The 13,464-nt window shown below is 45.0% G+C and overlaps 5 protein-coding genes across 9 annotated transcripts in view; 2 read left to right on the top strand and 3 right to left on the bottom strand.

Moving 5' to 3' along the window:
* The first annotated feature begins 17 nt into the window (after positions 1 to 17).
* On the top strand, positions 18 to 2,805 carry LOC111073113. Its single transcript, XM_022365246.2, has 4 exons — positions 18 to 1,109; positions 1,165 to 1,444; positions 1,505 to 1,698; positions 1,763 to 2,805. Exons 1-4 carry the CDS (start codon positions 280 to 282, stop codon positions 1,821 to 1,823), a joined length of 1,365 nt encoding a protein of 454 aa, XP_022220938.2. The 5' UTR covers positions 18 to 279; the 3' UTR covers positions 1,824 to 2,805.
* LOC111073111 (H(+)/Cl(-) exchange transporter 3) lies at positions 2,348 to 7,285 on the bottom strand. Of its 2 annotated transcripts, XM_022365243.2 has the most exons (10): positions 6,799 to 7,285; positions 6,113 to 6,449; positions 5,219 to 5,385; positions 4,956 to 5,159; positions 4,262 to 4,894; positions 3,987 to 4,204; positions 3,364 to 3,924; positions 3,142 to 3,305; positions 2,869 to 3,082; positions 2,348 to 2,810 (listed from the first exon to the last, which is right to left on the bottom strand). In XM_022365243.2, the coding sequence occupies exons 1-10, from the start codon at positions 6,883 to 6,885 to the stop codon at positions 2,720 to 2,722; spliced, it is 2,676 nt and encodes an 891-aa protein (XP_022220935.2). In that variant the 5' UTR covers positions 6,886 to 7,285; the 3' UTR covers positions 2,348 to 2,719. The 2 variants fall into 2 exon arrangements, with proteins under 2 accessions (XP_022220935.2, XP_022220936.2); XM_022365244.2 differs by lacking the exons at positions 6,113 to 6,449; positions 6,799 to 7,285 and adding an exon at positions 5,448 to 5,577.
* A 162-nt stretch (positions 7,286 to 7,447) lies between these two features.
* On the top strand, positions 7,448 to 9,845 carry LOC111073114 (threonine aspartase 1). Its single transcript, XM_022365248.2, has 4 exons — positions 7,448 to 7,559; positions 7,637 to 8,032; positions 8,091 to 8,683; positions 8,798 to 9,845. Exons 1-4 carry the CDS (start codon positions 7,532 to 7,534, stop codon positions 8,879 to 8,881), a joined length of 1,101 nt encoding a protein of 366 aa, XP_022220940.2. The 5' UTR covers positions 7,448 to 7,531; the 3' UTR covers positions 8,882 to 9,845.
* A 27-nt stretch (positions 9,846 to 9,872) lies between these two features.
* LOC111073115 lies at positions 9,873 to 10,924 on the bottom strand. Its single transcript, XM_022365249.2, has 3 exons — positions 10,731 to 10,924; positions 10,327 to 10,670; positions 9,873 to 10,269 (listed from the first exon to the last, which is right to left on the bottom strand). The coding sequence occupies exons 1-3, from the start codon at positions 10,864 to 10,866 to the stop codon at positions 9,979 to 9,981; spliced, it is 771 nt and encodes a 256-aa protein (XP_022220941.2). The 5' UTR covers positions 10,867 to 10,924; the 3' UTR covers positions 9,873 to 9,978.
* Positions 10,925 to 11,804: 880 nt separating this feature from the next.
* The window catches only part of LOC111073116 (protein phosphatase 1 regulatory subunit 12A), a 32,016-nt gene continuing 30,356 nt past the window's right edge, over positions 11,805 to 13,464 (bottom strand). For all 4 annotated transcript variants that reach the window (XM_041594166.1, XM_041594164.1, XM_041594169.1 and 1 more), the window contains one exon: positions 11,805 to 13,139. In XM_041594166.1, coding sequence (XP_041450100.1) covers positions 13,053 to 13,139 — 87 coding nt within the window. In that variant the 3' untranslated portion in view covers positions 11,805 to 13,052. The remainder of the gene's footprint in view (positions 13,140 to 13,464) is intronic.

Consider the following 13,464-nt stretch of genomic DNA (forward strand, 5'->3'; position numbering starts at 1 on the left):
CTAGAGGTACATCAAAAATAGAGTTGAAACGTTTCAATCCAATATTCCAATTACAAACGCCGAATTAGAAGACGATATTCCAATTTGATTGGAATATAAATTTGGAAAACTGTTGGAATCAGGCATCAGTTTTCATTTGCGTTCATATAGATTGATCGCCATAATGGACATCGTCTCCGAAATGTAAACCGCTAGTTCATATTAGGGTTAGGGTTGCCCTTGCCCGTTGCCTTGGCTACGGTGCAGCCACAACACACGCACTTTGTAGATTCGCAGAAAATGGATGTACTCTCGCACTATAGTTCGCCCGTGGTCGAATTTGTGGCCACGCAGCCTGTGGAAAAGCAGCACGCACTGGTGGACAACTGCACGGGCACGGATCCGCCGCCACCAAGTGCAGATGCGTGCACCGCGACACAGGAGAAGCAGCATGCGGCCACCCAAACAGAGCAACGCGTCGCCAACAGCGAGTGCGTTGAATACGACGAGCGGGCGCTGGCAAAGTTTCTGCGTCAGATATGTCCTCTGGTGGAGGAGGAGCTAATGCACCCCACGCCACTGTTGGAAGAGCAGACGATGAGCCAGGCAGCACTGGAGGAAGAGCAGAAGGTGTTCACCTACCAGAAGATCGCCATGGGCGGCATGGAGAACTCGCAGGGGCTGGCGATTTGGCTGTGTGTCCACACAAACAATGCTCCCGTATTGGTGGTCACAACGGTGGCTTCCCACGACGACTGGTGCGAGCATGTGGACCAGCAGCTGAAGCTGTTCGTGCCGCAGCGAATGTCCCATGGCAACTTTGTGATTTACACGGAGGTCAAGACGCTGCCGCTGAAGTCCTGCCTGCGCAGCCTGTGCACGAATCCCTTCAACAAGAACATGTTCGCGGGATCCACCATGGATGGGGAGCTGTTTGTCTGGCTGTACGAGCAGTCTCGTGGTGGCAGCGGTGACGCCAATGTGGACATCCAACAGATGTACAGCGTATCGTCCACGCAGGGTGCAGCCGTCGCCTTGGACTGGGTTACGGAAACGCTTCTGCTCGCCTGCTATGCCAACGGATCCGTTCGTCAGTGGGATCTCAGCAAGCAGATGACCCTGGATTGGGAGTGTGTAATAATCAGAGCTTTAGGTAGCTGCATTTAGTTATATTCCTCTCCGCAGATACTCTCTGCCCGCTACTGTTACTACGGAGCTGACGGCCATGGTGGCTCTGGGACTAGATGACTTTGTTGTGGGCACCAACGATGGCGGCATCTATCGCTGCTGGAGCACTGGGCGCCAGGCTGCATCCACAAAAAAGCAGCTGCAGTTGTTGGCTTTGCGTCGACATCGATTCATGGTCTCCACGCTGCTTAAGACGGAAATGGGAGGCCATCAATTCGTTCTCAGCTGCGACCTCAGCGGACAGGCGTTCTACCATGATATGCGACACGCGGATGAGGTGATTATATTCTCTCAAATCCATATCATTCTCCTGTTAACCATCTATCATTTCTGGCAGGACATGGCTCAGTTGATTGTGCAGATACCATTGCCCTTCAAGAACGTCGTTGCCTGCAGCCGGGATGGGAACATCATCTACTGCCCCGCCAGCGACGGTGCTCTGGAATACTACAGAGTCAGCGATGGTGCGCATGCGTATGTCAAGGGAGCATTGCGCGGCAGAGGCAGCCTTATCCGGAGCAGCGACAATGGGTTCGTTACATTATTATTTGATTGGCACGCGTGCATTTTAAGTGTATCTGAAACTCTCTTACAGCTGCTGGTTGATCACGGGCCTTTACGGCGACGAGTTTCAGATATTCTACGTGGAGCATTGAAAGATGATTGTGTCGGTCTTGATATAATCGCTTGTATTTGCATGACTGCTTAAGTTAGTGTACGGTTAATCTTCTCATAGGGGGGGAAGGGGGTTGCTATTTACACGAGTTTATTTTAAAATTTTTCAGATCTCTAACAAATACCATGTGTAGATATATATACTATGTATTTTTGTTTTGTTTGTATAAACAAGAGTTTCTCTGTTTAGAATTTCGAACAAAATGCAACAAAAATATAGCCATTTTGGTACTATTGCGTTTGATTGACTTATTTCTGGTATCTCGAGGGGTAAACTGCGTTAAAACTGCGCCATTTCTCATAAAGTTCACAAAGTAAAACATTCTCAACACGAACTACATTACCAAACATTCAATAGTGTACACTTTTTATCAGGCTTGTGGTAAATACATTTTGTATACATACATATAAAAAAAATAAGGTATAGTGCAAAGAGAAAAGTATTGGTTGGCAGACGCAGACACAGACGTGCCACAGAGGACAATGACATAATTACAAAATGGCATTAGATGAATACTTTTGCTTGTATTGAAACACTTGCCCTAGCGTAGAATAAATTATAACATACAATTAACGAGATATACGGGGTTATACATATAAATATATAATAGAACTGCACACAATTTTGCTAAATCTCTCACTTTCGAACGTCTGATGACTCTACCATAACTCTACTACTCAGATCCATGCGATTTACTAATCCAGTCAACTTCTGCTCCATACTCCACTATCCACTCCATATCCACACGTTCAACTGTTCACTTAAGCTTAGGTTTGCAATCTGCACTTTGCACATATCAAATATTGTGGGTTTGCGATAGTAATAACTAGAAGCGGCGGTGACGGCGGTCACCCAGCTCCCGATTGACTCATAAATTCAATTGAAGAGCACTGTATTAGGGTCTTCGTTATCCATTTGTTTCACATGACGCAGCACATCCTTCTTGGTAATCACCCCGAGCAGGCGACTGCAATGAAATGTGATAAGCATGAAATTTGTTTTTATCGCAGAATCCGAACACTCACCCATTGTGTGTGACTAAGGTCTGCCGCAGTCCGAGCTTTCGGAACATATCCACTACCGTTTCCATTGGCGTTTGATCGGTCACCGTGATGGGCGCCATATCGAGTATCTTTTTTAGCTTGAGAGGTTGGGGTCCCAGATTTTGGGTTGGCGTGGTCGAGGTGAATAATACTATGGAACTGCTGCTGATGCCCTCGATCAGACGCTTGGCATTTCCTAGAAGAAACACGAATATGAATATGGGGGAAATACAAGCGTAGTAGAGCAGCACTCACCGATGGCCAAGTTGAGATCCCTGCGCAAAACAAAGCCAACCAAATATTGATTCTCTGTGGACACCACCACTGGATAGCCATTGTGTTCGGTCTCCTTCAGCAGGTTCTCCACATCGTCCACCGTCATGGAGTCTTGTGTGATGACATTAAGAGTTTCATTGCGTCTAAAAATAAAATGGCGTTAATTTAATAGACAAATCCCAGAATTTGGGTATTACTCACTTGGGCTGCATTACATCTGCGGCCAGCGTGGTATGCGCAAACTCCTCCTTGCTGTCCAGGAACGGATAACCGTTGAGCGCAATGTGCGCATCGTAGATGCCCTGTCTGCCCAAAGCATCGCCCACCCACTTGGAGGCCATGGCGGCTGCCATGAGCGGAACAATGTACCGCACGCCGCCCGTCAACTCAAACATGATGACCACCAAGGAGACAGTCATGCGTGTGACGCCGCCTAACACGGCTGCAGCGCCTACCACCGCATACAGGCCGGGTGTAATGAGATTGCTGTCCGCGCACTCTCCCGTGAAGAACCAAATGTTGGGATAGCTGTACGCAAACTGCTCCACGCCGATGCCCACAATGCGGCCCATGATGGCGCCCAGCAGCAAGGACGGTATAAAGAGACCAGCCGGCACTTTCATGCCAAACGTAAAGATGGTCAGAGCCAGTTTAAGTATAAAGGTGAGCATGAGCAGCCAAATGGAGCTATAGATGCCGGGACCGGGCTCTGTGACCTCAATGACACTGTTACCCATTGTAATGTTCATTCGCTTGTAGTCGCTGTAAGGGAAACAAAAAAGAGAAATCATTTGCATGTAGAAAAATTCATTTGATGTACCCACCACAAGGGATTAGTGACATCACCGGGTGAGCATTTGCTAACCAACAGAAAGATCAGCTCGTTCATGTTCATGCGGGTGAATGGATTCGGATAGCAGATGATGCCGGTGACCAGGGTGACAAACAGCACTTCCATGACTGGATATTGGCCCAGCTTGCTGAACTTCCTGTAGCGGCACCACCACAAATTGGCCTTGATAAAGAACGTTCCAATCACTCCCTACAAGTAAAGCCAGATTAGTAAAGACGAATAATGTGGTAGCCAGACATTGCATACTCCCATGATTCCCAGAAACACAAAGGGAATAAGTTCGAAGAAGATCCATGGCTTGTTGTACTCCACGAAGAAGAGCACTGAGTGCTCGTTCCCGAAAGGAGTTAGCGAACGCAGTACGAAGGCAGCAATCAGCGCACAGAAGAAGGAACGCCACAGCGTCTTCAAGGGGAAGTAGTAGGACACCTCCTCCAGCGAGAACAGAACTCCTCCAATCGGTGCCCCGAAAGCCACGGAGACCCCTGCCGCAGCTGCTGCCGAAAGTATCTCACGCTTTTTGGCCTCGTTCCGGCCGTACTTGGGGAACAGATGCGAGAATATATTACCGATGCAACTAGCGATGTGGACCATGGGGCCCTCCTTGCCCAGGGTCAGGCCAGCGGACACCGACAGCATCAGGCCCACCGATTTGATCAGCAGGGTCCATTTGCCCAGATAGCCGCGTATGATGAAGCCCGACAGGATAGTCTTAATCTCCGGAATACCAGACCCGCAGGCGTACGGGGCAAACATTCGCACCAGTGAAGCGCTGAGCGAGGCAAACAGCAACGCCCACAGCACGTACCAGATGTACGAGATTATATACGGTCCCGTGCCATTGCGGCTCAGGCCAAAGATCTCCGGCCAGGTTTTCCACTGAAAAGGAAGATTGAAGTTCAATTCAATTCAAGTTCAATTTACAAGAATTATTACTCACCGTGGAACAGTTGCCCTCCTCGAACACCGATTGCTTGGCCGGATAGCAGCATTGTTCGCGATTGAACCAAAATGCGGGCGGACAAATGCCGTGCTTCAGATCCGACATCCAGCTGGCGCCTATATCCACCATCCCCGCCACGCAGCCGGCCGCAATGCCAACGAGCAGAACGCACAGCCACCCAGAGCCGGCATCAATGGAGCCCTGTTGTAGGTTGAAACTTGATTTATTTAGACATAGTGCCGGTGATAGATAGCTCTTACCTTGATGAGATCCCACACAGAGTCCTGTCGCTTCTTCACTATGTAGCGATGTCGCATACGGTCTCGTGCAATGTCCCGCTGCCAGTCGATGGTGTGGAAATCCTCATACTGGCCGATGCCAGGTATATCATCTTGCACATCCGACGAGCCATAGAACGATAGTGCGCCTAAAGCAGTGGACATATTAAATACATATGTTTCGACTTCTTAACACACATTCTGAATTTACTCTATAAACACTCTAGTGGGGTGCCTAGACATTATGGTACTGAATGGCTTGCAGATTCCATTGCACATGTTTTGTTATTTTTCATCAGAATAGCAATGGGAATGAATATGATTGATTTCTCGTTTTGAAATGTTGACACTGTAAACACTTGAGTGGGGTAGGGGTGCTGTTTTGAATTTCTTGACTTGAGTCCAATTGAGTTTGTTATAGTAGCAATAACGAAATGATCTTATTAGCGCCGTGATAACACCATAATTCATACGTCTGTTTAGGTAAATTGAGATATGTATTTCCATGAATTAGCATAATAAATTTCATCGGAATAAATAACTGCCAATAGGTGGCAGACAGCTGGAGACCGCGACATTGGCCCCACAACGATGCACATGTCTGTATGCTAATCATCACATGTATTAATTGAATTCCCCGCCAAAGCACACCACCACACGGCCGAGCAGCACTGAGGCAGTCAAGCGGGTACAGCTGTGCCACGGCATCAGAATTGACGTGACATCGCCGGACCGGCCGTCTGCTGTACTCATATGATCATGATCTTGATTAACACTCCGCACTTTACTCTGCGGAGCGATTGGTGTCACACGGTGCTTTACGCAATGAAAAGTTAATGCTGTGCTTGGATAAGCAAATGTCGTCTGGCTACTCACCGTCAATGGGGTCCCCGAAGGCACTGTGAGTTGGCACATGCTGGTGGTGGTGATGGTGCATAGTCCGCTGATTGTGATGATTGCCTGCGTGCGCGAAATCTCGCTCAGTGTCCGACTCTGTGGCAGTCTCGCGATGGTAGCCACCGCTGCTGCTGCCGCCTCCGCCGCCGATCACATCGCCTGGACTGGAGCGCGGCGTTATGTCGATCATGTCTTCGTCGTCTGTGGCCGGCGCTGTGAGTGAGGTGGTTAGTTTTGAGAGAGGCGCGAGCGGATGATCGTGATAATTTGCATCGCCTTCGCCCTCAGCACCGGCTCCGCTCGTGTGACCGTTTGACTGAAAGAACACACAAATGCAGAGCGTCAATTTCGGAATATATAAAGGTACACGGGTTCTTTGTTTACGCTCAGATATTGATAAGATTAAGATCGTCGTTCGACCCAGTGTGGGGGGGAGGTACCATTAGTACGCAGACACTGTTGCTGCCCACACACACACAGAGGCACAAATCACTGCCATGGACACAAAAACAGCAGCATTTCCGCCCCTTTACGCCAAATTTGTGTGCGTCGCAACTACCGTATGAATATGTACATACGTGTGTATGTATGAACGTGTGCACGTAGCTGATTGAGAAATCTACCAGGCTTATCATTCCACTCCATTCCCTGATGCGTGGGCTTACCTTTTTCATTACCGTTTGGTAGGCGGTTATGTAGCTGTTCCCCTCTGCCGCAGCCTCCCTACTGCCCTTCAGTGGAAACTTTTCCATTACTTCAGCCCGTTGCGCGAATAATGGTATCGGGTTTTCCTATTTTCGTCGCGTATTTTGCGTTGCAGTGGTGCAGCGAAGCGCAGTAACAGCACAGTCGCAGCGCAGCAAGCGTACGTCACACAATACAAACACACACAAGCAGTTATTCGACTAACAAATCACTTTCTTTTCACATTTCACTTGTGGCTCGGCTGTACATTCGATTGCAAGGGCATTTAGTTGCTCAAAACTTGTATTTATTCCTTTATATAGTATACATTACAGTGGTTCAAAAATATGTGTTTTTTTTGTGCAAATCAGTGTGACCGCGGATTTATTAATAAAGTATACCTGCCTGACCGTCGGAAATATACTGAGATATACCTCCTCATTTTCGAAATTACACCACAAATATACCAAGAAAACGAACTTGTTTGCAAAAGAGAGATGGCGAAACGTCGATTTTCCTCTCGTAGAATACTCTGCCAGTATCGATGTCCTTCGATTTCACTTTTATCGAACATATTTATCGAACAAAAATATTGATGATTATATCGAAAAAATGTATATATATAGATATATTGATATCAATATATTCTTACATCCCTATTTCAAATTGTTTACGCCCGAGTGTGGCGCATCAAAAACACAAACAATTAGAATAATGTCTGGTTTCGTAGCGGTGCATACAGGTTCGTATTTTTCTAATTTTGTCGGCTGTTTCTTGCTGGCAGACAGCTTGAAGATTGATGGGCGCATATTGTTTCAGGGGCTGGAAACTGCATCGATGAGACCAAATACCAACGGGTGATTAAAGAGGCGTGTATCCGGGCCACGGACATTTTGCGAAATGGGGGATCAGCCGTAGATGCCTGTGAGGCTGCCATAATTCGCCTGGAGAACTGCGGCTACACGAATGCCGGCTACGGCTCGAATCTCTGTATGGACGGTTCTGTGCAGTGTGATGCCGCTATAATGAACGGATCTACCCTGAACTTCGGAGCGTGCACAAATGTCAGCCGGGTGAAGAATCCCATTCAGCTGGCTCGCCAGATCTGTGAGGCACAGTCGAATCCCCAGCTCCTGGAACGCATACCGCCCATGGTATTAGCTGGAAGCGGAGCGGAGCGCTATGCCGACGAAGTGGGATGTTCAATGGTGGATGGTTTGTACCTAATAAATTCTTTTGAATAATTTAAATTAATCTATGAACTTCCATTTAGACAGTAGCTTAATGATCTCATCGAAAGCGAAATTCCAGTTCAATCATTACAAGAGTAAATACGATCTGGTTGTGGGCAGCAGAAACAACAAGGCCGCCTCCGAAGAGCCCGTCCCTGTGCCCGATGCGAGCAATGAAGTGGAACTCGCAGCATCGCTGGACACTGTGGGGGCCGTGTGCGTCGACGGCTCCGGCAACACTGCAGCGGGCTGCAGTTCCGGCGGAATACTGCTTAAAGTGCCAGGGCGGGTGGGCCAGGCGGCAACCTATGGGGCTGGCTGTTGGGCTACCGACACAGACGATCTGGCGATAGCGACCTGCACGACCGGCAACGGGGAGTACCTGATGAAGACGCTGCTGGCCAGAGAGATATGCAACGGAGCTTTCACCAGCGACTGTGCCGTGACTAGTCTGCACAAGACGTTCACACAAAAGTTTCTCGACTCTCCGCTGCTGCCACAGCAGCAGGATCTATATGCCGGCGCCTTGACATTGCTCTACTATCCGAAGCAGAGCAGCGGCGAGGTGATGTGGAGCCATACGACGCAATCGTTTTGCGTTGGCTACATGGCGACAACGCAGAAAGTGCCAAAGGTTTGTATGCCAATGCGAAGCTATGCCAGCCAGCCAGCCAGTGCAGGCAGCCACTATCCATCATTTTCTAATTCCGTACGTGTGTGCGTGCTTGTGTGTGTTTCTACTTTGCAGTTTGTACACTCGCCACTGCCCACATACAGCGTCCCGGGCCGATCATGCGTCGTCAATGGCCATAATTTCCATTTGCGCATTTAGATGGGGGCTGGCCAGCCGCAGTGTCTGCCGGCCCCGCCCCATACCATCCTGTCCGACGTTCAGTGTCAGCTCTGGGGGATTCTGCAATTCATTTGATTTAATGTTTAATTGCCGCGACAATCGCTGCCAATGCAACAGCACCACAAGCAGCAGCAGCAAGAGCTTTGCCTTTGTCTCTATGAAATATTAAGAATAATTAAGAAAAAAGTTTTCATTGTACTTATATTCTCGTAGGTTGTAAGCCGTATCTGTGTGAGCAGATGCTGAGACGTACGTGTGTGTGTGTATGTGCAATGAAATGAGTTTTCGAATATTGAAATTTCCCCTCGTTGAACGAAACTGTGCGCCAGATAAATCAGGCAGGCAGGCAGGCGGCAGCCGAGTGGGAATATCATATTCGTATGTTTGTATCCGCATGTATATTTAGACCCGCTGACGTATACATACATATGTGTGCAAATGTTTATGTCCAAGTGTTTACCGCCATCAATGTACAGAACTTAGCCCATTAATTTCAACGACATCTAAACTATAATATGCCTACACAATATCAAGGTCTAGTAGCTTTGATTCGTCCTCAACATGAATACATAATTAGTTTGAAAATGCTTTTACTTTTACTTTACCAATTTGTATGTACATGTATACATCTAATTATGACGCGTGCTGTTATAAACACACTCGTCGTCTAGTTTTTAATGGTTTCTCCGTTTATTGCTTGGTCGTAATTTGTTTTTGTATTTCCAGGCAAATATTGCCTAACATCTCGAGGCTTCTAATTACATCCAAAACCATAGAGTTCCTTTCGCTGACGTTAACTACTGCACCTGCACATGGCTCCTGGAGTTTAGGCAACACACACTTAATTTTAATTGTAAGAATAATCTACCCAATAGTCTAGGTCAAAATTTCAACTATGAATCATTAAAAGTGTATTACAAATCCAAATTAGATATGTCTGCATTACTTTTACCAAACAACTTTTTGAGAATTTTCTTTCGATGCAATACGGGTGTTTATTTCGTATCTTTTGGGAACATCTGTTTGTATATTCGTTTAGCGACCATACCATACCATAAGGCTGGACCTATGTAGTCCTACTCCGTACACCTAGTCGGTTTAGTTGCGGTGCATTTATTCGCTGCCGCGCTGTAGTATGGAGTGGGGGACGTGCAACTGTATAAGATAGCAAGCCAAGACGAATCTCCAAGATTCTCGCAGTAAATATAACTACTGCATGTCAAGTCGGCGGTATTTTCTTCGTTGAAGAACACATTTGTATTTGTAGAAGTTGAACAGGCTTCCTTCAAATCATCTTGAGTAGGAACAGTAACTACGGGCGGCGGCGTATAAATTTCGTTGGTGCAAGTGCTAGTATCCGCACTCAACTGTAAATGAAGCAAACGATTTAGTATAGCTAAAAAACCTCAGCACGGGATACTTACTCCCATATAAGTGAGGGCACAGCTGGGCACACAGAGATTTCCATAGGGGGCGAGGGCCTCTGCCACACAAGTCTCATCCGTACTGCAATCGAAGGCCGTTGTGGAAACCTTTTGGTCAACACATCGAGCATACTGGGTCTTGCTGACGCAAGCGAACTTGTTGCTGCCAATGCAGACACTACAGTTTGCACCGTTTCCGGCACCTCCACTGGAACCACTGCTTGAGCCACATACGTCCAGAATATTAACCCCATCCACAGACTCACTCTTCACGCAGACATCGGCAGTGTTGCTGCAGACGGTACCAGTGGGACATGTTGCCGCTGTGCCAATGGCAACATTGTCTGGGTGAAAATGTAGTTAGATATTTCCTCGGTAATCGAAATTCCTCATATAGCACTTACTCATGCAATTTTTGTATTGGGTTTGGCTCGTGCATATGGCATCGTTGCTGCTCTGGCACTCGTTACACACCTGTGCCGCCACGGAAGCCAGAAGCAGGGTAGCAGCAGTGGCTAAGATTGCGAAGTTCGTTTGCATTTTTTTTTTTGGGGTAATACGATGTGATGGGTTGCTCAACGTTAGATTTGAACTGATTTGGTGCCTTCAACTGATGTGCCTTATATAGTAGCTGCGAGACCGAAGCTTCGCGGAATTCACGATCAGCATCAACCTTCAACCGTTTATGGGTCCTTCATGTGATAATACTGTTTACCAGATGTGCCTTGGCTTGTGTCCCAGCCGTAAATCTAATATCATAAAGTAATATTGAAGCTTTTTGTTAAGGTGGTGTGGTTCCAAATATCATCAAAAAAAAAAAACAAACAACGAGCATTTGGAGTATCTTGATTTACTTTTCACGATATTATTAACCAAGGCTGTGGTGGTGTACGGATATTTGACTCATGGAAATGAAAATGTATATCCAAGATTCGTAATCTACGTTTATTTTGGATGTTGTACATATGTACATGTATATATAGAAATCTGTTTAACGCTGTTGTCTTTCTATACCCGATTGTGGTAGAGTGAAGAAATCAGTATATTAGGTAGGACCCTATCCTTACACCCTTTCTTGAAATATTTTCGCATGTAGAACGATCTTGTCCAAGATATGAGGCTTTGATCGAAATTTGAATAATAATATAATGTAGAGACTTAAACGAACTCACCTTGTGAATATAACTCTTTTTTTTCGATTAACGATAAAGTTGATATAACCCATACAAGTTGTGGTATAGCGTCCAATAAATGCGCTGCAAACAGATTTGTCAGAGGATCATTTCAGACAGCGTTTTATCTGCAAATAATTAAATTATTACCGTGTATGTTATCAAAGAAATTGTAAACCTTGAATGACAGATATGGAGAATTTCTCACGAAATCGACAGCTTTGTTATCTGCTCAAGACCAGAACGTTTTGGGGTATGCAAAATCAACAGCATAACACACCTCCACCCATTCAATAGGATATTTAGTTTGCTTGCGATCACATTTATTAAGTTTCGTATTTGAATCAAATTTTCTTAAATATTTTCTCACACAATTTTACATATTACACAATTCACGATTTATATTAATTAATTTTTTTTTTTGCGGTTTGTTGTATGTTTATCGTTTCCATTTACGAGTAACACAAAAATCTCTTAGGCGAATTTAATAAATAACAGAAATATGCATAGGCGTATGATCATTTGTTTCGTTATAAGCGACGGTAAAATATAGTACGATATAATACGATTCAAAGTGATGGAGAAACTAGGGGTGTCTGCTAATTAATAATTAACGTAATCGAATAGTAGATGTAATCGTGCATATGCAGGGCAGCATATCCTGATATGCTCTCACGTATGTATCTGTAACTACATATATATTGTAGATGAGCGCCATGGAGCTTATATTCGGTACGCTCCTCAGATTATGGGGGTGGTGTGGTGGGTATATAAATGGGGGATAGGGTACACTAAACACAATTACGAATGATACGGATGATAATGATTACACTTAGTACGTTGACGCGTGGGCTGGTTTCGAAAACAACTCTTCTTCTTCGGTTCTCTTGTGGTTACTCGATGATATTAAACATTCAAATGTCGAACTTATGATTCAGTTGCTCTAAATATATATAATATGCAATGTGTATATATATAATTTATATATGAAAAAATATATATGTATTATGTATATATTTATATATGTATGTATGTATGTATGTATATGTATTACGTAGTTAAACTAATCTGTAACTAGGGCTCATTTGATGAATATGTTCTCAGTTTTGTATGTAAAGGTTTTTTGCATTTTTGTTTGCTTTTCTGCTTTCCACTCGATCCTTACACAATTGATTTACATTGTATATAGTTAGGCTTGATCTGTGCAATTTTATTAATTAATAATTTTCACTATTTTGTATATAAAATTTGACCAAATACATATGATTTATCTTTATATAAAACGAACGAAACAATTCTCAACGATATTGTGGAAACATGGTTTCACCTTATGCTTAAATATCTCTAACACAATTAATAAACAAAATTTTGAAATTTCCCCCTTTCTAGCGAATTTCGCACCTTTCCTTCTTCTTCACTCTGCTCTTCTCCACTATTATTTTTATTTTTCAGCCCGTTCCCAGCTAGTGAATAACGTAAAAATGGTTGTTTCTCAATGATACAGATGATGATGATGATCCTCGATCCATACAGCAATACAGTGGAGACATCATTTCATTTACTTAATTTGCTAATAACTCTAATCAGCGCCGCGTTCTCCTCCTTCAGGCGATGATTATCCGACTTGTAGGCATCGAGTTGCTGTGGATCAAAGTGGAATCAAATTAGTACAAACGATTTATGTATGTATACATATGTATGCACAAGATATGGATACAGCACAGAGCACAGAGAGGAGGCACAAGTTCGGGGAGTGAATGTGCGTGGGACATGCTTCGTTAGTTTGAGGAATGCTGCCGCAGCATCATCAGCAGCATCAACAACAAAAACAACAGAAACAACAAACAAACGATTAGTAATTACCTACTCGTAAAAACATCAACATATCTGGACGCCCTGAGCAGGAGAGAACCACAGATAACATGCATGCAACCACAAACTATATAGAAATTCCGATAATACGAGC

Source organism: Drosophila obscura, unplaced genomic scaffold (assembly GCF_018151105.1).
Source record: "Drosophila obscura isolate BZ-5 IFL unplaced genomic scaffold, ASM1815110v1 contig_208, whole genome shotgun sequence".
Lineage (NCBI taxonomy): Eukaryota > Metazoa > Arthropoda > Insecta > Diptera > Drosophilidae > Drosophila > Drosophila obscura.

What these genes read in the sequence shown, in the direction of transcription:
- LOC111073111 (XM_022365243.2), bottom strand. Translation starts at nt 6,885, where the DNA reads ATGGAAAAGTTTCCACTGAAGGGCAGTAGGGAGGCTGCGGCAGAGGGG. An exon ending in GATGTCACTAATCCCTTGTG is followed by an intron (nt 3,925 to 3,986) that starts GTGGGTACATCA and finishes TTTCCCTTACAG; the next exon opens with CGACTACAAGCGAATGAACA. An exon ending in ACCTTAGTCACACACAATGG is followed by an intron (nt 2,811 to 2,868) that starts GTGAGTGTTCGG and finishes ATTTCATTGCAG; the next exon opens with TCGCCTGCTCGGGGTGATTA.
- LOC111073113 (XM_022365246.2), top strand. Translation starts at nt 280, where the DNA reads ATGGATGTACTCTCGCACTATAGTTCGCCCGTGGTCGAATTTGTGGCC. An exon ending in CAGATGACCCTGGATTGGGA is followed by an intron (nt 1,110 to 1,164) that starts GTGTGTAATAAT and finishes TCCTCTCCGCAG; the next exon opens with ATACTCTCTGCCCGCTACTG. An exon ending in ATATGCGACACGCGGATGAG is followed by an intron (nt 1,445 to 1,504) that starts GTGATTATATTC and finishes CATTTCTGGCAG; the next exon opens with GACATGGCTCAGTTGATTGT.
- LOC111073114 (XM_022365248.2), top strand. Translation starts at nt 7,532, where the DNA reads ATGTCTGGTTTCGTAGCGGTGCATACAG. An exon ending in TTTCGTAGCGGTGCATACAG is followed by an intron (nt 7,560 to 7,636) that starts GTTCGTATTTTT and finishes ATATTGTTTCAG; the next exon opens with GGGCTGGAAACTGCATCGAT. An exon ending in GGGATGTTCAATGGTGGATG is followed by an intron (nt 8,033 to 8,090) that starts GTTTGTACCTAA and finishes ACTTCCATTTAG; the next exon opens with ACAGTAGCTTAATGATCTCA.
- LOC111073115 (XM_022365249.2), bottom strand. Translation starts at nt 10,866, where the DNA reads ATGCAAACGAACTTCGCAATCTTAGCCACTGCTGCTACCCTGCTTCTG. An exon ending in CCAATACAAAAATTGCATGA is followed by an intron (nt 10,671 to 10,730) that starts GTAAGTGCTATA and finishes ATTTTCACCCAG; the next exon opens with ACAATGTTGCCATTGGCACA. An exon ending in GTGCCCTCACTTATATGGGA is followed by an intron (nt 10,270 to 10,326) that starts GTAAGTATCCCG and finishes CTTCATTTACAG; the next exon opens with TTGAGTGCGGATACTAGCAC.